General features: G+C 41.2%; 1 protein-coding gene across 5 annotated transcripts in view; it reads right to left on the bottom strand.

Moving 5' to 3' along the window:
• The window catches only part of nfat5b (nuclear factor of activated T cells 5b), a 50111-nt gene that overhangs the window by 5247 nt on the left and 21066 nt on the right, over window positions 1-23798 (bottom strand). The window contains exons 1-12 of one of the 5 annotated variants that reach the window (XM_030720935.1): window positions 23557-23645; window positions 20167-20292; window positions 13809-14412; window positions 11465-11651; window positions 8301-8491; window positions 7974-8146; window positions 5394-5528; window positions 5253-5305; window positions 3537-3669; window positions 2814-2888; window positions 2569-2672; window positions 602-2345 (exon numbers count right to left, since the gene is read on the bottom strand). In XM_030720935.1, coding sequence (XP_030576795.1) covers window positions 602-2345; window positions 2569-2672; window positions 2814-2888; window positions 3537-3669; window positions 5253-5305; window positions 5394-5528; window positions 7974-8146; window positions 8301-8491; window positions 11465-11651; window positions 13809-14412; window positions 20167-20224 — 3457 coding nt within the window. In that variant the 5' untranslated portion in view covers window positions 20225-20292; window positions 23557-23645. Of the gene's footprint in view, window positions 1-601; window positions 2346-2568; window positions 2673-2813; window positions 2889-3536; window positions 3670-5252; window positions 5306-5393; window positions 5529-7973; window positions 8147-8300; window positions 8492-11464; window positions 11652-13808; window positions 14413-17457; window positions 17530-20166; window positions 20293-23556; window positions 23646-23798 lie in introns of those variants that run through there. The other 4 variants (XM_030720944.1, XM_030720912.1, XM_030720922.1 and 1 more) reach the window with 4 other exon arrangements.

Below are 23798 nucleotides of genomic sequence, written 5' to 3'. Positions count from 1 at the left end.
GGAGAAAAAATAAAGAACCACAGACTTGGCATGAAACTGCTTATTACTATAACAAGTGATAAAAATGACAAATTCTAAATAACTTAAGCTAAATTAAACAGTAAAATTACAAAGAGTGTTAGTATTTCAAACACATTTATTAAACATAATCTGAAATAGCTGATTTTTGCCACTTGGGGGCAGCAGACACAAGTAGTAGTCCATAGAGATACAATCTATGCAATGAACACTGATATTTTATCACATTTTAAGTTGATGTGGTGAAAGTATTACACAGTTGAAGACACTGAGCAGATACAAAGCAATGCTGAATACTTGGAGTCCCGAGTCTGGTCACCAGTTCCTTTTTAGCTCTGCTAACTCATGAAGAAATTTTTTTGTCTTTTTGACTATTTAATACTCCACTAAATTTACCAACTACTTACTAACGGCATCTTTTTTTGCCACAAACAGCTGCTTACTGCATCTGGAAAACAACTGATCTCTAAAACCAAAACAATGAGCCAAAAATGCTACCTGAGAGATGAGTGATAATCTTGCGTCTCACTTTGTGCCATTTCAATAGTTTCAAGAGCGTGCACCTGTCTAATAAATTCCTTACCGTTCTGAATACCAAAAAGGAACAGATCAGCTTGTTGAGGCTGGCTGGGTTGACTGATGCTCCCACTCACAGCGGTCTGAAACAGAGTTCCTGGCTGTTGAACAGGGGAGGATGTAGTTGTCTGGAGGTTTGCCACACCATTCTGTGAGGCAAACACAGCTGATTGTGCAAGCTCCTGAGCAGCCAGAGAGGCCATACTGGACTGAGGCATGAAGAGACCCACAGGCTGGTCCTGCTGGTTGCTGCCGCTGCTCCCCAGCTGCATAGGTTGCTGCTCCTGAAACATGGTATGCTGTTGTGGTTCAGCAGGGTTGCCTAAGGTCATGGGTTCAGGGCGATCTTGCTGGTTTACTGTCACCATGTTGGCTTGGGAAAAGAGCAGAGAGGGGTTTTGAGGCTCTTGAGAAACTAGACTGTTGCTGGTCAAGGGAGGCATCTGGCCTTGGTTGCTGAAAAGGATGCTAGAGCCCTGGTCTGGTGTGGAAAGGGCATTGCTGCAGAACAGTAAGCCACCCTGCTGTTGCTGCTGCTGGCCTGGAGAAAGTGTACTTGTAGATGAATGTGGGGAGATGGTCTGAAACAGGGTACCCTGCTGGGCTGGCTGTGTGTGGGCCTGAGGCTGAGAGGGTTGCTCCTGCTCCATGGGGCTTCTCTGTTGGATGGGGGAGATCTGGGTCTGAAACACTGATTGCGGTTCAGGGGAAGAGGACTGTAAAGCACTAAGGAAGGCCAGCTGTTCCTGCTGGGAACTACTGGCTGGAAGCTGAGTAGACAGAGAGGTCTGGGGGAGGAAAAGTCCAGGAGTTGAGGCTTGTTGCTCTGGAGACTGTAGCACTGTCATGGTGTTTGGGAAGAGTGCAGCCTGGACCTGTTCCTGGGAGGCTTTTTGAAACAGAGCCCCCTGTGGATCCTGTGTTTCTCCCAGAGTACTGGGATTGTGGAACATAGGTGGTGAAGAGTGAGAGGGGGTCTGCTGGAGGAAGTTGGTCTGAATAGAAAGAAGATCATTTGCCTGCTGGAACAGAGCTGCTTGCTGCTGCTGTTGCTGCCGCTGGTCCGACTGGAAAAGTGATCCCTGGCTGTTCACTGCCCCTTGTGCTGAGACCTGAAGCTCTCCATTCTTGGCCTGGGATGCATCTTGAAACATGCCACAGTGCATTTGAATCTGTGATTGAAACAGCTGCTGCTGCAAATTCTCCATAACCTGCTGCTGTTGTTGCTGCTGAATTTGCTGCTGTTGCTGCTGAATTTGCTGTTTTTGGATCTGTTGCTGATGCTGGATGTGTTGCTGCTGCTGTTTGGTTATAGGGTTGTCAGACTGAAGTGATAAGTTACGGAATCCTTTGGCTTTTAGTTGTCTCACTGCTTCCTCCAGTTGGGCTACTTCGTCTGAAGGAAAGAGTGGCAGCTGCTGCGGTTGAGATCCAGTTTCCCCACACAATCTTCCGACAGCTCCGGAACTGCTGCCTGGCCTCTCCTGCCTGAGGCCATCTCTGGTTTCCAGAAGGAACTGCTGTGATCCTTGCTGGAGCATAGAGTCTGCAGGCACAGAGAAGGAGCTGCTGGCAGCAATGTCCTGCTTCTGGATGGTGCTTAAGGGCTCAGTGCTGGTAAAAACAGGAGCCTGGCCTTTGTCAGGATCACCTGCAGGCTGAGACAGGTTACTGGAGAATGCTCTGTTTTTATTTAGATGTCCTGCCGTCATATCAGAGTTCTGCTGAACTGGGCACAGATCACCAGTCTGCTGGGAACCCACAAAACAGAACATAAACATGTGCTTCATTTTGCTTTTAAGTTATGCATCATTATTATTCTCTTTTTTCAAAACCTATTTCCACAAAGAACATACTAAATGCTTAATTGCAAGGATAAAGAAACATAAAGCGAACTGAACCATCAAACATAACTAAATTTAAGTTTTTCTCACTAAAAAGTTATTGATGCAACATTTAAGATACAAATTTCACCTTAAATACTCCTGAAGATTGAAGGTTACTTGTCACCTCCATTGGAGTGACATCTTCTCTCTTTACTAAAGGCAACATTGAGGGTATCATGGGTCCATCTACAACTGTGAGAGTAATGGCAAGGATTATGTTACATCTTTTTCCCAGCTGTTCAGACTTCACTGTATTTTTATTTTTTAAATAAACAGAAATAGAGTAAACATTAATGGAGTTGTCTAAAAAAAATGAAAATAAATAAAGATTACCTTTAATTTGCTCATCAAAAGAACACGTCTTCACTGGAGAAGGCAGCTCTTTCTTCACAGAAACATCATTTTTTGCTGCAAGTATCAACAAAACAGGAAAATAGGTGCAAATTTTCAATAAAGTAACAATGTTAATAAAATAAAACTACATATGATGTAAAGAGCAGCTAATTAAACTGCTAGCAACTACATTTTATTTTGTCGGTCACACCTTTCAGTGTTTGAGCCAGAGTATTTTAAAGAACATGAAATTAGCAAAAAAGCTTTAAAAGCCAATGACTGCTAAAATTAACAACGGTTGTTTAAAAAATATGTAAACTCAAAGCAGTGATACCGGTCTCGTGACTGTTTTACAAAAGAAAATACTTTTTTCTCTCTTTTTTTAAGCCAATAAACTCCTGGAAACCATCAGTCGTCAGAGGAAAAAAAAAAAAATTATTTCTCAAAACCAACCACCTATTGAATGAAAATTTGGCCTGTGTGTCTGGGGTGTTAAATATAATGCAGCTTATTTTCTAACTAGTCTGGTCTGCTTTGGTGCCAGTCAGTAAATCTAATCAACCCTGAGTGAATAATGACCTGGTAATCTAAAGGCTACATAGTGATTCGTGTTTACCAGTCAAGGTTACCAGAGCAACGATTACATTTTCATGGTCATCTTTCTATCAGCTGATTGTAAAAATGACAGAATTTGTAGATTAACTGAAACTGATTCAAACAAACCTTCATCTGGGGTGTAAGTAAATGGCTGAATATCATGGGACCTCCCAGCATTCGTCACCACATAGAGTCCCACACACACTTTAGATGTGATGACTTGGTTCTGGTATGGAGGAACCTTCACTATAAGGTGATTCTTGGGGATGGTATACAAAAAAACATTAGCAAACAAGGATCAATACAACATAATATCAATTATTATGCATTTTGTTAGCAAGATTTTTATTACATACAGCTTAAAGTTGAGTATATATCTGAGGCCCTTTTTCCACTGACCGGGTGGCGATGCCAAGTGCTCGAACCGTTCAGCGTTTTTTCCACCGCAAACATACTCAGTGCTCGGCCGAAAAATGGGTTCAACTCCAGCACCACAAGCTAGCAGGTCTGGAACCATGAACGCGTGAGGTAAGCATCAGGAGGGCGTGACTCTGCCATCTCGATGCAAAGTTTTCTACCACTATTCCACTGCATGGTGTGTATTACACGAGAAAAGCGATGCGATTTTCATGGCTGTGAATTAGGTTGGGCCCTAAGACTGAAATTGCTGCTTTGTATAAGTTCATATCACAGATAAAAGGAAGCAAAGTGCGCACTTGCCGTCTTGCTCGTAATCACTGTCTGTGTATACCTTGTGCTACACACAGATTTTGCAGTAGTTTTGTTTGGACAATAAAATATGTTCGCAGCACATGAAATAAAGTTTGCAAAAGGGGAGCGTGTTCTCCCACATTGTTCCCTTTGGTTTCCGTTTCCAGACAAGGATAATTACGTAAAGGATCAACTCGCAAAGCACAGTGGAAACGCAGGCCTGTTCTTAAGCAGTTTACCGATTCATTGCCGGTGAACCACTGTCTGCCTGTCTGTGTTGGCCTTGCGACAGGCTGGTGACCCGACCAGGGTCTTTCACCGTATGACAGCTGGGATAGCCCCCCCCCCCCCCCAAAAGGATAAGCGACCCTAAAAGGTCAAACAACTATTCATACTCACATTACCACCTATGGGCGATTTAACCTAATTAACCTAATCCCACTAACTGCATACCTTTGGACTGTGGGAGGAAACTGGAGAAACCAGAGAAAACCCACGCACACATGCAAATTCCACACAGAAGGGCCCCTGGCAAAGGTGGATTTAAACCCAGGACATTCTTGCTGTGAGGCAACAGTGCTAATCAAAGCACCATCATGCTATCCCCTGGAGTCATGTCAACAGTAGGAATAGCACTTCCAGCTACCAACAGCTGGTAACAGTAAAACTTGCCTCAATAATCAAGAACTACAGAAAACCATTAGCTGACCTCAGTAATGCAAAAATTTATTTGAAAATATTTACTGTATAGTAAGCTGACTTGGTTCATTCAATCATGTTTGTTAAGCCTTAAAAATACACACCATAACTTTTAGATAACTAAAACTGAAAGTTTATGGGAAAACTTCAAGGTCTTAGCAAAATTAGAAGAACCTTTAGCACCTGCAGATTCATGGTCTGGACATTTAATTTACAAGGACAAAGGTTCAAACTGGACTGTTGAGACACACTCAGCAATAGCCTCTAAGATGGACTGTAATTAGTTCAGAACACAATGAGACTACTCAAACCTTTGAACAGCAGCCATTTAAGATGATTACATCTAAAGCCATTTACCAAACTGAAATGGCTGCGTCTATCTAGTCAGCTCATTAGCAATTACCGTAATTGTTTGGTACAAAAATAACACACCTGGTGAAAAAGCTCCATGTCAATTTCAGCCTCTGCCTTCCATGACTTCTCATCTGAAACACAGGAAAGATATAGTGCATCAACCAGGAGAATTACCTCACCTATAATGTCCATGGCAAACATGAAAGGCTCACTACTGACCAGAGACATTCTCATGAAATATGACTTTGGTGTCTTTAAGAAAGTTTTTGCCAATGATGAAGACCTCCTCTCCACCCCTCACTGAACAGCTGTGCAGTGACTTCTTCAGTATTTCAGGCACCCCTGCAGGCTGGGCTGTAAACAGCAGATACACCTCAGTCATTTTAGTTTTTAAACTTTTTATTTTTTTTCACCTTTACTGAAAGACGAACTCAACAAAGACCATACCGTATAATGCGATCCAAATTCTAACAAGAAAATATAAATGTAAAGTAGATTTGCAACCTAAACGGTCATTCAGTGTAGTGCATTCTTGTTTTGGGTTTTCAATTTAAAATTTAAAGAAATGTAAATATTTGAAACACTGTTTCATCAATAAGAAAAAATGGCCACTAAGTATAAGGAAAGTTACTGTAAATGTTTCTAAACACACACTTTACCTTCAAGAGTGATTTTGTTGGGCATTGTCTACGATACACCGCACCCATACGCGCGCGAGCGCACACACACACACACACACACTCCCATTTCCAGTTATTAACCATATCAACCTTAACCCTAACGATTACTTTCTTGGACCTAATCCAACCTTGTAACTGTAACTTCTGCCCCAATAAGGAAGGCTCCACAATATGAGTGCATCAAAAGATTTTCATTCCCACCATATGAGTAATATCTGCTGCCCCCCCACACGTACAGACACGCATGCACAAAGATGCCAAGCGGAATTACTATTTATTCCTTGTTTTGCGGAAAGATATTTCCCTGGGTTGCATGCTGGCTCTGAGCAAACAATAGAAGTCCACACACCTATTGTTTCGTCCTTGCCCTCTCTTTCTCCCCTGCCACTCTCAAGGCAGTGCTCCCATATCCACTTACAGATATTTTCTTATGGCCTTAAGCGTCTTTCCTGTTTATGAAACCACCCAGACCTTCATACTGTGGGCATTATTAGACAAGTCAGCCTGACTTCAAAAGACAATCGTCTCCTGACTTCAGGCTCTATTAAAATGGAGAAACAGGACCTGAGAAAAATTCAGTTTGCAGTATTATAATGATTATTAACAAGCAGGTTACAGGTCAACTACCCATTTTCACCCACTTATCCTGTCACAACTTCATGAATATAGTCAATAATATCTTGTAATAGGAAGCACTCAGAGGGTGCAAACCTCCTCCAAGGCAGCTCACTCTCTGGGCATTATTTACTTTTAAGAGAATAGTATTATATTTTGTATATATTAATTTTGTTTCTTTGTTCTTTTTAAACGTAATTTAAGTTTGTAGTGCAGTAAAAATTAAATAAGGGCAGCATGACATATGTTCACTTTGATTACACAAACATTATGTAGGAGTAGGTAATGGATAATAGGTACTGATTTGTAAATAATGGCATGAATAACTTGAGCTTATTATATAATATTATGCTACAGTATGTTTCTAACTTACTAGGCAGCTCATTCTCTTTCTCTTGACAATACTTTCTTTAACGATAGAACACATTTTGGGGTCAACTTGAAAGAAAGGCAGATGTGAAATATAAAAGTGAGGTCAGAGGTCACATAACGTGACTATAATGTGATATTTAGAATCCCCATACATCAGTATCATTGCCTAAATGTTGCCAATACAAACAAAAGCAGGAGAATTTTAAGCATAATTTTAAAGATAAGACATTTAATGAAGGTTTAACCTTATTTGACCTTGAAGAAGTAATCAAAGGTTCAAAGTACTGTGATATTTAGAATCCCCATATATAATTTCCTATATGCCTATATGTTGTCAATACAAACAATGGCATTAAGAAACACAGTTTTAAATAGCTCTATATAGCATTATTATCACTTTGACCATAACCCTATAACGCCAGGCGATCGCCGCTGAAGTGCCGGGTGCTTGCCCTTACTAGTGGTGAACAGTTGGTTAAGACTTAGCGTATCAGTCCGCTGATCAAAGGAACCTTGATCAGCTGGCTTCTTACCATAATTCCAAGACCATTTGTCCTATTGGAAAAATTCTAATGGCTCCTGAAAGCTCAGAAACTGCACTTCACAGCCATATAGGGATATTACAGTATTTGTTGCCGAAGTCCGCAAACGGCGGCACTTTTGAAGTACACTGTGTTGCATTCGACATGTTCGGAGGTATAAGGTTAAGATCAATCTATTCATCTTGACAGAGAGGTCAGAGGTCAAATGGGACATGATATTTTAAATCTTTATTTGGTACTTTCTCTGTGGTGATGCCACAATTGTAAGAATAAAAGGTTTTAAGTTATAAGGCTTTTAATCAATTTTCATCCTTAAAGACCTTGGTGGATGTAAGGCAAATTAGAATGACACCACTCTACATCCCCACAAAGTTTTATCAGAATTTATTCAAAACTTTGAGCTATCGTGTTTACAGACAGAATGACACACGCATACGTGCACTACTGAAAAACAACCTCCTTGGCGGAGGTAATTATACCATGTTGCATATTTTCTGCAGCCTAGAGATTTGCGCAAATTTTAGTGGTTTAACTAACATACCAAGTTCATAGTAATTCCAAACAGTGAAAATATGAGAAGAATGACTTACTACACAGGATTGGTGATGAGGGAGTCTGTAGTGTGAGTGCTGATCCATCTGGACGGGGGATGATGACCCGAAACACCAGGCGAGCACGTGTGCTCTTCTTCTTGGATCCGGCCACCCCAATGCGAGCCTCGACATCAGCATTACGGAGCTTCAAGATCCCAACACAGTCCACCCTGCAATGAGGGGCAGTGTTAGCTTGGGCCTACTTGGACTAAAAGAAGCACTTGCCCTCATAAAAGGATTTTGTCAATTAAAAGGAAAAATTCTTCATTGGAGTAATACCAATCACTAAAACAACCCAATTTCAATCTTAGGAAAAGTACTTACGCTAGGGTCATGTTGGTGCTTGGATCCAGGGACACTTCAATAACAGTTGTGCCTTCAATATCAACCTCCTTGCAGGCTGTAGTGTTGCGACCGGTAACCCTGCAGGCTTGGTAAAATCCATGAGGTTTCACACGGCCGGCATCATTGCCGATATATACCTGCAAAACCACTGGCTCCTTCACTCCCTCCAACTGTGCAAAGGAAAAACAGATGTGGAATCAGATGAAGCTAACCATAGATTTGTTGTGCATGAACATTTTTGTATTAAACTATGGACTGTGATAAAGAAACAAATTTCTACAACCTATATGGTAATAATGAGCTCCCAGTTTACCCTCTCCCATCATATATTGCCAGTCAGGTCTGTGCCTTCGGCTGAACTTGTGTATCTTCACCAATTTTCTGTTTGAAGATGTTAACTAATTATACTGAACTACCAGACCAGGTGATTGTATTAATGTCTTGCTCAAGTATATTCTTTGGCTTAATGTTTTCTATCCATTTATAATAGCATATTTTTCCTTCATAGCCTATTTATTATCCAGCTTAGGCTTTGCCTTCAGATGGAAATCAGTCAGCTTTGTAAAAGCCTACCTGTGTTTCTTACTTCTTTCTTTATGGCTTTGGTGATTGTTTTATGCATCTGGACGAAACTGCTATTTCTGGGCTCTGGCTGCCTTGAGGGCCAAGTCCAGATTACTTCTGGGGGTGGCACAAAAAATAACCTGGTAAAATGAATGATCAAACACAAGACAATGTCTCTATTCTGGCTCATGTCTGGTTTTTGTCTGCTTTTAAGATTACTCGACTAGAGTTATAGCTCCAGTCGGTGACTGTATAAAATTAACATCCTTGTTCATCACTCTACAGTTCTGTATTACGTCCATATTTTTACACATGAACTCAAGTGAAAACTGGGCTCCTGCTAACCAACTGACAGTTTGAAGGAGCTGATTTCCTCATCCACCTTCCTCAGTTGTAAGTACCAACAATCTCAAGTATCAAGTATTATAGACTCTCACACTGTCCAAGGACACAGATCCACTTGAATATAAGTGGAACACAGTCCAGACATGTCACTCAGTAAAAACATTTGATGCATGTTAATGGCCCCACAACTATCAGGCAGCTCAATTCAAGATTGGTAAACTATTTTGCCTTCAAAAAATAAATGTAATTAAATTTAATATATTATATACAGTACCAGTCAAAAATTTGGACACACAATCTAATTCAGTAGTTTTTCATTATTTAAAAGTGTCTGCATTGTAGATTAATACTAAAGTGATCCAAACTATTAAGATATACATATGAAATTATTTAGAAAACCAAAAAAACAAAAGTGTTGAACAAACCAGAATATGTTTTATATTTGAGATTCTTCAAAGTAGGCACCTCTTGCTTAGATGCACATGTTGGCATTTTCTCGGTCAGCTTTATGATGTAGTCACCTGGAATGGCTCTCAGGTAACAGCTGTATCTTGTCAAGAGTTAATTTGTTGAATTTCTTGCCCTCTTAATGTGTTTGAGACCATCAGTTGTGTTATGAAGAGGCAGAGTTTGTATACAGTGAATAGCCCTATTTGAGTAATGTTCTAATCCATATTATGGACTAGAACTACTCAACTAAGAATAGAAAAACGACAGTCCATCATTACTTTAAGAAATAAAGGTCAGTCAATTTGAAAAAATTTCAAGAACTTTGAAAGTATCTTCAAGTGCAGCCGCAAAGACCATCAAATATTATGATGAAACTGGCTCTCATCAGGACCGCCCCAGGACAGGAAGACCAAGAGTTACCAAGAGGATCAGTTCATCAGAGTTACCAGCCTCAGAAACTGCAAGTTAACAGCACCCCAGATAAGAGCCCACCTAAATGCTTCACAGAGTTTAATTAGCACACACATCTCAACATCAACTGTTCAAAGAAGACTGCCTGAATCTGGACTTGATGGTCGAATTGCTGCAAAGAAGCTACTTCTAAGGAAGAACAACAAAAGGAAGAGAATAGCTTGGGCCAAGGAACACAAGGAATGGACATTAGACCAGTCTAATCTGTCCTTTGGTCTGATGAGTCCAAATTAGAGATTTTGGTTCCAAACTCCATGTTTTTGTAAAAAGAAGAAAAGGTGAGTGGATGGTTCCTACACGTGTAGTTCCCACTGTGAAGTATGGAGGAAGAAGTGATGGTATGGGGGTGCTTTGCTGGTGACACTGTTGGCAATTTATTCAAAATACAAGGCACACTTAACCAGCATAGCTACCAGAGCATTCTGCAGCGACATGCCGTCCCATCTTGTTTGCAATTAGTGGGACCATCATTTGTTTTTCAACAGGACAATGACCCAAACACACCTCCAGGCTATGTAAGGGCTATTTGACCAAGAATGAGAGTTGGGATGAGTTGGACTGCAGAGTGAAGACAAAGCAGCCAACAAGTGCTCAGCACCTCTGGGAACTCCTTCAAGACTGTTGGAAAACCATTTCAGGTGATTACCTCATGAAGCTGATTGAGAGAATGCCAAGACTGCAAAGCTGTAATTAAAGCAAACAGTGCCTACTTTGAAGAATCTAAAACATATTTCAGTTTGTTTAACACTTTTAAGTTTACTACATGATTCCTTATGTGTTCCTCCATAGTCTGGATGACTTCAGTATTAATTTACAATGTAGGGAAAAAAAAAAAAAAACATTGAATGAGAAGGTATGTCCAAACTTTTGACTGGTACTCTATATTTATTTATTTTCTTTATTGGCCATTTTTGCCTTTATTGGATAGTGAAGCAGTGAAGCTAGACAGGAAAGTGGAGAGAGAGAGAGAGAGAGAGAGAGAGAGAGAGAGAGAGAGAGAGAGAGAGAGAGAGACACCAGCAAAGGGCCCCAGGTTGGACTCAAACCCGGGCAGCTGAACTCTGGCCATGTGGCTTGTAGCTGCCTGGTCACCCACAGAGCTAAACTGGCACCAAGTTCAATACAGTATTGTTAAAAGAAGATGTGAGCACAGGAGTTCCCCTGCCTCAAGTTTTTTTTGAAATTGTTGCCAGTAATAAATTCAATATGAGGAAATACTTCAGAATAAAAATTTTACCCCAGCCTAACCTTGAACACAGGCATACTACAGCAACAAAGCCTGAAAATTGAGTATAGAGGGGGTTTATGGGTACCTTTACAGTAGGGAAGCCCTGCTGAGTACGGTCCTTCACTGACCCTCTGCTGCCTTCAGTCAGATAGCGGGCTCTGTGTTGGGTCTCCGGCTGGACAAGGATCTTCAACTCTTTCCCCTCACTCTTTTGTGGGAACTGCATCGAAAGACTTCCTCCTTTTTGATTAGTAGTCTGAGGTTCATCAGAGCTGCAGCAAAGACCGATTTGACAGAGACAAGCAGATAATCTCTAACATTTTTAATCAATTCTAGCAATTCTGCTGTTGTGTACATAGCCTAGTTGGCATTGCCTGGCACTATAGCAGATTAACTTAATTAATGCAACTGTATGCACCAATTTGAGGAACCTTTCTTTAAAAAAAAAAAAAGGCAGAACACATGACCCATTTCAATATTATATATCTGTGTATATAACTGCCTGGGGTTTGGTGCAGTACATGGCTCTCATAGTCACAACAGTGAAACAGTGAAGTTGCCATGGTGCTCTTAACAGTGCAGAGTTAAGAGGGACTCCATCTATCAAACATATTCTATCCCCAGCTCCTAAAACGTTCAGCGTTATCTGTTTATTTAATCTGCTCTACTTATCTTAGGTCTTTGAGAGAGGCTCTGTGATTCACTGTGGCTGACCATTGTTTGTACTTCAGTATCCTGCCCCTCCCTCCCCTCTGATCTAACTGCTCTCCTGCAGTTGAAGTGTGGTGGGAAATTTACAGCCAGATCAGTTTGTTAAAGATTTCCAGCTGTTGTTGTGTGTCAACGTGTCATTTCCTGATACTACCTCTTCCTACAATGACGATGACGACTGAACGAGATTGTTAAGATGGGTCTTTAAAGCTACAGATGAAGAATGTGAACCTAAGTAACTACTAAAGAACAACTACCAAAGAAAAATATTAAATGAACAAAAAGTTACTTAACTACTGAGCAAACAATGTCCTCAATTAAAGAGTTTATTGCTCACTGATGGCACAACGTAATTTCTTTTGACAACTCCTTGAAATGTAGGTAGGCATGTGACAAATTTCTGGTGATCATAATACAACACAGTTGAAGTACAGGGGTTGGACAATGAAACTGAAACACCTGTCATTTTAGTGCGGGAGGTTTCATGGCTAAATTGGACCAGCCTGGTGGCCAATCTTCATTAATTGCACATTGCACCAGTAAGAGCAGCGTGTGAAGGTCCAATTAGCAGGGTAAGAGCACAGTTTTGCTCAAAATATTGCAACTCACACAACATTATTCGTGACATACCAGAGTCCAAAAGAGGACAAATTGTTGGTGCACGTCTTGCTGGCGCATCTGTGACCAAGACAGCAAGTCTTGTGTGTGATGTATCAAGAGCCACGGTATCCAGGGTAATGTCAGCATACCACCAAGAAGGACGAACCACATCCAACAGGATTAACTGTGGACGCAAGAGGAAGCTGTCTGAAAGGGATGTTCGGGTGTTTTTTGGATTGTATCCAAAAAACATAAAACCACGGCTGCCCAAATCACGGCAGAATTAAATGTGCACCTCAACTCTCCTGTTTCCACCAAAACTGTTCGTCGGGAGCTCCACAGGGTCAATATACACGGCCGGGCTGCTATAGCCAAACCTTTGGTCATTTGTGCCAATGCCAAACGTCGGTTTCAATGGTGCAAGGAGCGCAAATCTTGGGCTGTGGACAATGTGAAACACGTATTGTTCTCGGATGAGTCCACCTTTACTGTTTTCCCCACATCCGGGAGAGTTACGGTGTGGAGAAGCCCCAAAGAAGCGTACCACCCAGACTGTTCCATGCCCAGAGTGAAGCATAGGGTGGATCAGTGATGGTTTGGGCTGCCACATCATGGCATTCCCTTGGCCCAATACTTGTGCTAGATGGGCGCGTCACTGCCAAGGACTACTGAACCATTCTGGAGGACCATGTGCATCCAATGGTTCAAACATTGTATCCTGAAGGCGGTGCCGTGTATCAGGATGACAATGCACCAATACACGCAGCAAGACTGGTGAAAGATTGGTTTGATGAGCATGAAAGTGAAGTTGAACATCTCCCATGGCCTGCACAGTCACCAGATCTAAATATTATTGAGCCACTTTGGGGTGTTTTGGAGGAGCGAGTCAGGACGTTTTCCTCCACCAGCATCACGTCGTGACCTGGCCACTATCCTGCAAGAAGAATGGCTTAAAATCCCTCTGACCATTGTGCAAGACTTGTATATGTCATTCCCAAGACAAATTGACACTATATTGGCCGCAAAAGGAGACCCTACACCATACTAATAAATTATTGTGATCTAAAACCAGGTGTTTCAGTTTCATTGTCCAACCCCTGTACATCCAAAGTACAAACCTTCCTTTATGTCCTCCCTTGCTGTCAGGGCCTAGCTGTGACAGGACAAAATGTGGACCTTTGGCACTATCTGCATCAAACACATCCATGCTGCCCTCCTCTGGAGGCTCCGTCTTAGGACCAGGCCGCTGGCGAGGGGTACGTTTGCGGGATTTCCGTGGCACCTCTGTGTTGTCATTGTAAGACACAGCGCTTACGACACTGAAGTTGGAGACAGATTCATCCATCCAGATGCTGTTACTTTGCTCTGTATCCAGCGCCCCATCATCCTGGCAGGACATACGGCTATCATCAAACAAATCTTCTGGAGGTGGAGAGATATTCAATATGGTGTGGCGTTTTGATGGGGTCAATGGGTGATGTAGTTGAGCCTCCTGGGTTGTTAGGCCTTTTCCTCCTGCTAGATCGCTGCCACCCCGGCTGTTACCATTTCCATTTTCTGCTCCAGCAGCCTCTGGTACCACTTTGCTACTCCTGGTTTCATCTGGATCAACATTGCTGCCTTTAACTGGTATATGGTCATTGGCTAGATTACTGGAATGCATGGTGGAGCTGGAAGAGGTGGAAAAAGCACTGCGAGGGCCTTCCATGGTCAGAGAAGCATCTACAGTGCAAATAATTATATAGTTAATAAAGGAAATCAATTTGTGTTGGCTAGCAGTCCCAATTAAGCAGCAAAATTTCTTTATCTTTTTTTTTTATTAAGATGTATTTTTAGTCATCCAAAAAAAAAAAAAAAGCCCTGTTTTTAATAGATTTTACATATACATGTGTACATGGTGCTGATGAAGTTGTAAATGCGGAGAATCAGTAGCAGAGTGGAGGTGTTACATCAAGGGGACTAAAAACAAAGACAAAAGGTGAGCAGGCGACTATATTGTACTTAAATGTATTTTAATCAACTTCAAAAAACAAAAAAAATTAAAGCCGCAAGCGGCGATGAGCGGGCCCTCGCACCCGGCGCGCGTCGACCCCTGGCGCGCTCCAGCCAAGCCGCGCGTCGACCCGTGGCACGCTCCAGCCGAACCGCGCTCGGAGGTTCTCGCAGACGAGAGAGTAGCTGGCTCACCCGGCTGCTGACGGCTCAGCAGGCTAGCCGTACTTCGCGTCGATCGTCTCCCGCTTCCACTAGGTGGCGTCGGTGAGTGCCCACTAATTAATATGTCACAATGCTCTATGTAATGCCTGCAGCCATCAATGAAACTGTAATGACCATAGGATGATGAGTATCAGTGTCCTACTGATTTCCTGTTGCCACTAGGTGGCGTTATGAGTGTGAAACAAAGCTGATAGAGGGGTGTGTCCGGTCTCCCTTACCCTCCCATTAAGCCTGTGAAGTTTGAGGCAGATCGGACAATGTATGTCAGAGATGTAACAATTTGGTGCACTGTGGTATATGAGTAAAATCCCACATTTAGAGGGTTGCTACGGCAACACCGTTCAATATTCTACAAAACCATGAATATCTTTTGATGGGCTACTTGTGTAGATGATCTGGAGCCGTTTTGGTGTGACTGGATGAAAAGCTGTAGTAGAAGATGATTCAAATAGCAGGCCTGAAAAATGTGAAAAATGCTGCAAAAATGACACCTTAATTAGAACATGTCAGGCTTCCTGTTGGATTTCGGCTATCGGTCCAAGAGACTTTTTTGTACGTGTTAGGATGTTACTTCAGCATGCACGATTTCAGGTACACAGACCAAGCACTGCCCTGGGGCTGATGTTTAGAACCTATCTGGGCCTGAAATGGAAAAAAAGTCCAAATTCAGAGGGTTGCTACGGCAACACCGTTCAATATTCTACAAAACCATGAATATCTTTTGATGGGCTACTTGTGTGGATGATCTGGAGCCATTTTGGTCTCACTGGGTCAAATGCCCTAGGAGGAGTTGAGGCAAAAAGGCCTGAAAAAGGCGAAAAATGCTGCAAAAATGACACTTTAAAGTAAACGTGGCTGACTTCCTGTTGGGTTTGGGCTATCGGTCCAAGAGAGTTTTTTGTAGATGTTAGCATCTTACATCAGCAGGCACATTTTCAGGTACATAGAGAAAGCACAGCCCAGGGGCTGATGTTTAGAATCTCTGTGAATTTGAAATTGAAAAAAGTCCAAATTCAGAGGGTTGCCATGGCAACACCGTTCAATATTCTACAAAACCCTGAATAACTTTTGATGGGCTACTTGTGTAGATGATCTGGAGCCAATTTGGTGTCACTGGGTGAAATGCCCTAGGACAAGTTCGTTCAAATAGCAGGCGTGGAAATCGCAAAAATTGACACCTTCAATTGAAGATGGCCGACTTCCTGTAGGGTTTAGGGTATGGGTCCAAGAGACTTTTTTGTACGTCTTAGTATGTTACATGAGCATGTACATTTTCATACATGTAGATAAAACGTAGCTCCGGGGCTACTCAAAAAACTTGCTATTTTAAGATATTCCGAGCTGCCACTAGGCGGCGCTCTAACGTTTATGGACTTTATGCATATGAGTGTGTTCAGGGCAGCATGCTTATCACACCACTGAAGTTTGAGCCAGATTGGGCAAGTTGGCTTTGAGTTACAGCCATTTTTGTGTTCATGGCGAATCATCGAACTTTGCCGTCCCATAAGGGTCACGCCCTTTTGTCAAAAACTCACAGTTTTGAAAACACAGTAAGTCCAACTTCTTAAGGCTTTCCAGGTGAAATTTGAGATGGTTCTGCTAAACCACCTTGGAGCTGGACCTCCAAGTGTAAAATATGACATTTCCTGTTCCCACTAGGTGGCGCTGCGACTGATATTAAATATTGTCATATGTATGTGTTCAGGGGGGCACCCTCATCCTACTGGAGAAGTTTGATGCACATTGGATCATGTAGGTATGAATGAGAGGCAATCAAAATTTCATGGCGAATGATCAAAGTTCAAAGGGGCATAAGGACCCCTCCCCCTTGGCAAAAACTCACCATTTTCGAGATTTAGATTCCCCTGGGGGTGTAGGTTAGACAAACCAAATATGAAGATGATAACGTCTAAAACCTCTGAGTTATTAGAAAAAGTGTGAGGGCTGCAAATCGCCAAATTTGCATAATTAATTCAAAATGGCGGACTTCCTGTTGGGTTTAGGGCATGGCTCCAAGAGGATTTTTTGTGCGCCTGGACATGATATACATGTGTATGAAGTTTCATTCATGTACGTGAAACACAGCGGTGGGGCTCCAGTTTAGGGGGCGCTAGCGAGCCATTTGGGCGCGCCCTTGCCCGAGCCCATTAAAATACTTAAATTTTCACCAGGTGTGACGCATGTGCAAAGTTTCATGAGTTTTTGAATATGATAAAGCCCCCAAAAACCCAATTCATTTGCCTTAATAATAATAAAAAAAAAAAAAAAAAAAAAAAAAAAAATAATAATAAACGAAGCAATTACAATAGGGCCTTCGCACAGTTCGTGCTCGGGCCCTAATTATCATTATTGCTAGCATTTTGTGCATGCTCAAATAAAAAAAAAATCACCCAAGATGATAACGTAGAGAGGGAAGCTGAAAACAGTCACATGTACAATTCAAGGCATGCCAATTATCAGAACTTTTTGTTTATTTATAGTTTGCTTTCTATAAGTGTTCATTTTTGGGACTGAACGGAGCTGCAGAGACAAAATAAACAAGCTTCTGACCTAGGAAGCAGAGAACTGCAGACCATTTTCTGCATATAAAATGCAGACACTCCCTGCTTCAAAGGGAACTTCCTGGAATATAAAAATGAGACAGCGAATAAGCAATAAAAGCTGAACAGTAAAAATGTATTCAGATTTTATTAAAAAGAAGAAAGCTAAAAGAAAATTATATACACTTAAATACACACTGATCAGCCGTAACACTGAAACAACCAACGTAAAAAGGCATACAGTGGCACGTCAGGGGGTGGGGCGCGTTAGCAAGTTCTTGAAGCCGATATGTTGCAAGCAAGAGAATTGGCAAGCATAAAGAACTGAGTGCCTTCAACACCGTAGCAATCCTGTTCCATGTCTTGGGTATAATGTTCATATAAACACCAGAACTGGATTGTGAGTTCTTTGGATCGTTGGGTGTGTTCGCCTCTTTTACCTGGCAGCAGCGAGATGCACAAGGAAAAGAAGGCAAGCTGACAGAAGCAGTGTGACGCTGCAGACAATGCTGGCTCCTGGCATTCATGAGTATTGTTACTTTGATGCATATCACCCATCTAAACACTGCAGCAGACCATGCAAATGCATTCATGGCAATTCAGCTTCCAACAGGACAACTGACGCTGCAGAACTGTTCTGGAATGGTTTGAGCAACATATTTAGATCAAGGTGTGGCCTGAAAATTCCCCAGATCACAATCTCTTCAAACACCTGCAGGATGAAAAACAAGTATGATCTAATGATCACAACGATGAATGCTCTGCTGCTGACATCTTGGTGCCGCAGGACACCTTTAGTAGTTTTGCAGAGCTGTTGTCTTTGACAGGTGGTTTTAATGTTGTGGCTGGTTGGTGTACACTGTCATTTCAAAAGCATATAAAAGAGTTGAAATGAACTAGATAAAGAGTGTGGGTGGTTAAGGGTGGTTAAATGGCAGATTGTAAACAACTGACGTTGAATCACTGGTTTACAAGACACGGTTTGAAAGAAAAAAAAAAAAGGTGCATTAAACACACAAAGGTAGTGTAATTTTGAGCAAGCATATAAAGACAAAAACACATATGATCAGAAACCAAAATACAGATTGGCAAACAAACAAATGTGAAAAAAAAGCTTAAATACATAATACAACAAGTTGCTGCACTGAACAACCGGAAAAACATAAAAACCATAGGAGATTTCTTGCATGCCATCATGCACACATTGCTCTGCCATACTGGACGTGACAGCCACAGGTTGAGAGGGAAAAATGTGTATTCCCCGACCAGCTGGTGAGGTGAAATCAGTCACAAAAAGGATGCTGGACCAAAAACCTTCCTGTGATTGCTTTGGTTGCTGTCAGATTGACACGGTTGCCTGCTTGCATGGAAGATGCTGAGTCACTAACTAGTCCAGCAAAATTTATTTGCATACGAGTATTCAGACACAAGGTAATTCAATGGATCGAAAGAGACATTAAAAACATGTAAAACATAAAAATGTGAACATGGGATAAAACTTTTATTTATCTCCTTATATTTTTATATTTTAATGACTACTGTAGATGCGATCATCACTGCAAATCCAGGTTGTTTCTGGTAAAACCACCAGTCTTACAGTAGGAAAGCTTGCAAAAGTGTGATGAAAATGGAGTTTCTGAGGCTAACTTGCTTGAATAACTACCCTCTGTTGTTGCATTATGTCTCAAGTGAATGCATAACACAAACTGTAAATATTGAAGGTACATGGAAGAATCAGTGACAGCATTCTTGTTTTGTTTTGTTGACAGAAGGATATGGTGAGATTTTTAAATCAGTGTGTATGTACAATATACTCATCTTGTTTTATTCCTTAACTATGTTTATTACCACCATAAAACCATAAATCCAACTGTTCATTTGAACAAAATGTTTCCTATGCCCAGTAAAAAAAAAAAAAAAAAAAAAAAATCTGTTGCCCATTGCTTTATCATCATGCATTCAACAGCCTGTGGTTCACTGAAAAAGCCTTTTCCACCCCCCAAACATTATGATCAGGATCTAAATCTTGAAAGATTCCTTGCTCAAGTGTGGCGTTCTCAACAAGCTACCGGCCCACAAAAAATGACTAACTTTTATTTGTGCAAGAAATAGCCATTAGCAGTTATTTTATGCTGGACTTCTGTGTTGTCTATTAATATAATTTTCTTCTGTAAATAATAGCTCCACCTTGTAACTGCAGAATGATCAACAAGGTGATTACAGCCATTCAAAGCTTCTTAATTCTCAAGGGGGAAAAAACAAAACAAAAAAAAAACAAAAACAAAAGCGGCTAAGTAGATTTAGTCTGTGGGGGAATGCATAACAGGTCTTTGCCAAGGCCCTATATTGTTATGGTCTACAATCAAATACGGTTTAATTAATATTACACATTAATATTAATGTCTAAAAGCTGTCTAACTAGCTGTCCATGAACTATAGTTTCAAACTGTTGCTACAAGAAACCACAATGTATAGTAAACAGCAACATGCAGGTACAGGCAGCAGGCATGTTCAGCTGCCATTAACTTCCTTCTCAAGCATTTATTTGTTCCTCCCACATGAGAATCAGAGCAGCATGACGGTTGTCTGACTGGTTTTCTTGCTACATGGAGGTGTTTGTTTACCTGAAGCTACAGACTTCAGGTAAACAAACCTTCGGGGGGGCACAATCAGTCCTGCTTGCAGAGGAGAAATAAGGTTAAGAGAAGCAGGATCCTACCTGATGCTAGAGAAGCTGAAGGGAGAGGCCCTGCCTCTCCGCCGCTCTTTTGACTCATGACTTTTGGGCTTTGCTGAGTGGAGGAAGGCAACTGCAGCTCTCTGGGAAGAAGGTCATACACTGACTCTGTTGTGAAAGGAGGGGGGAACCAATAAAAGGGATAATAAGGTGACGCATTTACAGGATCTCAACAGCTTTTGTTGAGTACCATGAATCAAATGTGTCAGCTCCATGACCAAGTTGTAGTTGGGAAACATGAAAGTGATGAAACCTTTTTATTTTGACTCACACGTCCTTCTGAAATTTTATCATAAAATCATCATATCACCACTTTTACGCAATTTAAAGAACCATGACCGTGTTGGCAATGAACTCAACAGAATGACAAGCAAAAACGTGTGATGCAAAGCTATGTCTATTGGAACAATGTACTGGAACATATTCCATTGCCAGTTCTGGTGCCAAACACGTTTCCACCTTTTCACTACAGCCAAAGCCTGCCGCAGGCCTCAAGTATGAATGATAATGCCACACCTTTGGCTGTTCACCTAATTTGCTGACAGACTAAAAGTCCAAAGGAATCCAAAACCAGATAATGTGACTGACAGATTGAAAATAAATATATAAATAATCATTGAAAATTATAGTTATAACAATAACTATTTTGCAGCATCATTGTCTTAAAAAATCTATTATTTATCACTAATCTCATGCTGCTGAAGTCACAACAGACAGAAAAAAAATGGTCAATGCAGCAGAAACAAAGATATTATCTTCTGTCACATATTCTTCTTGCTTGTTAAAGCCTGACAGCTGCATTACCTATAATGCAAGACACCACCAGAGTCTATCCAGAGATTCAGGTGTGTTCTGATATACTACAGAAGGAAGCAACCTCATCTTGGGCTGCTGGCCTTAGAGATGATAGGTGGCTAGAAGGGTCATGAAAGTTCACTTTCTTTTAAACTTTAGACCTGCTGAGTTTTCAGCTAGTAACTTGTAGTGTTTAAATTACCGCATTTGGGGTAATTTAGCAGATTCCACATGGCATCCTTTGTTGACACAAGAGGCTTTATGCAACATTTTCCCTCTTTAAGCAACAGTGGCATTCCCATTCAAGGTTTGTTTACAGCCAAAATGAAATGAGGAATGAGATCCTTGAGATGTTTTTTTCGCTTTCTTCTTTTCTTCTTTTATTTCACTGGAAATGGACTGCAGGTTTTTTGTGCACAGATGCATTTCTGGAGAGCCCTTAAAAAAACGTGTCCATAGCCAAAGAAATATCACCAGCACTAACAAAAACAAATTTTAAACTTGTTTTGTTAACTGAGGTATCATTAACTTAAATATGATATATTTTTAATCAAGTGGTCATAAAATAAGAAAATGCATTGACTTCAGTCAGAAAAAACAACATATTCATACTTTCTAATGGGTCTCATTCACCAGTATGTGGACAGATACGTTTTTACTTTGCACACATTACATTCTGCCGTGTCCTTATTTCTCTCTATAAAAAGAACCATATCTCAAGTTATATCTAGCAGAAATGGCTAAAGCTGTTGTAAACCGAGGAAGGCTCAGATTACAAGAACTGAAGCAAGAATGTTGCATCCCCCTGACACATGGACTGTAAAATAATGTTTTACATCAAAGTCAATACAAACCAAAAAATGCCCATTTATATTCAATATTGCGTGTGAACTAGCTGGAACTCTTTTTCATTGTCTATAAGAATGTTTTACATAAAAGTGGCAGCTATATTAAGCTATTATTAATATTCAGTTTAAAGACGTTTGTTTACATTTTCTGAGACAGCTTGGTGTTTATTATTTGCGCATGTACACAGTCTGAGGCAGTTCTTAATTTGTTTGCAGCATGCAAACAAATTCAGGTAAGAAAATATTGTGGATTTGTGAGTGAAATGTTTGCATGCACAGTTTAAGCACAAATTCGTGTATGCGCATTTTGTGCACGAGGCCCATTGCTTTAACATTATAGCAACCAAAGCTGGAAGCTGTACATTTTGAGGGTCAGTAAAATCATATACCTGAAATAGTTACTCAAGGCTCAGAGCACAACTTCAGGAGGACCCAACCAGATGGAAAAAAGCAAACACACAGGTTGACAAGACTTCTGAGGTCATATCAAAAGCTGTAGCATGCAAAATAAACAGCAGATCTCATTACAAACAGAAAACAGGGGCATACAAAGCCCTTTTCTCTCCTCTCTGTGCCCCCTTCTGGGCCAACAGGACATGGAGAAGGGAGAAAGCCTTGGGTCAACAGCATGACAACACTTTTACTAGCAGCCTGATTCATCATCCAAATATTATGGTATGAACTTAGAGCGGCCATTACAGTCGCCTGACTCTCTTCTCTGCCAACTGCCAGCTTTAATTACTTGCAGCTGAGTCCCAGGGTTTGGTGTGTATATCAGATACGTAACCCTCCCATTGTTACCACTCGCTGTGTACAATAGACAAACCTGGGACATACTGAAACCAGCCCATGCCTCTTCATTCCCAAAGCCCTCCAGCCTCTTACAGCTCGCTTTAGAAGAGCAGGGAATGCTGGTTCCCAGAAAGAGGCTTAAAACTGGACTCAACAAACTCATAACTCCCAGTGAACCACACTTACACAGAGGATTCTAGTGTGGTTTTGCTGCATTTTTTTTTTTTGCTACGTTCTCCAAACAAAATCAGAGACACACATGCATGCACAAAAACACATCCTACCACCGCCACAAAAACACTTTCTCTGCCCCTGCATTTACACTTTTAACTTCTTGGGCCTCATTGACTGACTGCACATGCAGCAACATGTGCTCTCAGTGAGCAGCCCTTCCAGTAAACAGATTGCCAACCACACAGACAGAAAATATGTACTCTTCTCTCACAGCAGTAGTGTCGAATCACTGGCTGGCCTGTTCAAAGTGTTTCCACAGTCCCTTTGAGATTTTTTAAGGGCTGAATGAAAATTCTTATTTTGCTTCATGTTTGTTTTCTCATGCACAGAGTGCAATTCTTTATTTACATGTGACAAAACACTATCCCTTTCACACAGGAGAACATTAAAAAAAAAATAAAAACATCAGCCTTTTTAGCTGGGTAATAGATCATACTGATTCACACATACCACGTGATGTTTTGACTTTTACCTTAAGACTACAGCAATATTGTGCAGACCACTGGCCACAGAGGAAAACCTCTTTTTCTGTGATAATCATAACAACCAAAATAATTCAAACTGACACCATGTGGTTAGTTTTGATCAGCACTGCTCATGCTAACAGACTTGGGTATTTTTGCTCCTCAAACACTCATCATGCTTTGTGATATGTTTATACGGTAAGCAGTGTAGGCTTAAAGTGAAAAAAGAAAGCACTCACCATGTGAATGTTAGGACTTACATTCCCATTCATTTTCCTCACATTCCTGCTGCTTGCTCTTACTAGCCCTGGCACCTGGGGCGTGGCACTGGTTTTTTAGCTGAGTGACTGATTTAACTCTCTTCTGTCCCTCCTCCACTCCACCTAACTCTCTCCCTGTCTTGTTTACTGTGCTCCAGACCCTTTGCTGTACTGCAGCTTTCTCAACAGGTTAGTGGCACTCTAATGTGGAATCCTGTCAT

This window comes from Archocentrus centrarchus, chromosome 3 (genome assembly GCF_007364275.1).
Source record: "Archocentrus centrarchus isolate MPI-CPG fArcCen1 chromosome 3, fArcCen1, whole genome shotgun sequence".
NCBI classification, from domain to species: domain Eukaryota; kingdom Metazoa; phylum Chordata; class Actinopteri; order Cichliformes; family Cichlidae; genus Archocentrus; species Archocentrus centrarchus.
This window is presented reverse-complemented; position numbering and strand designations above follow the sequence as displayed.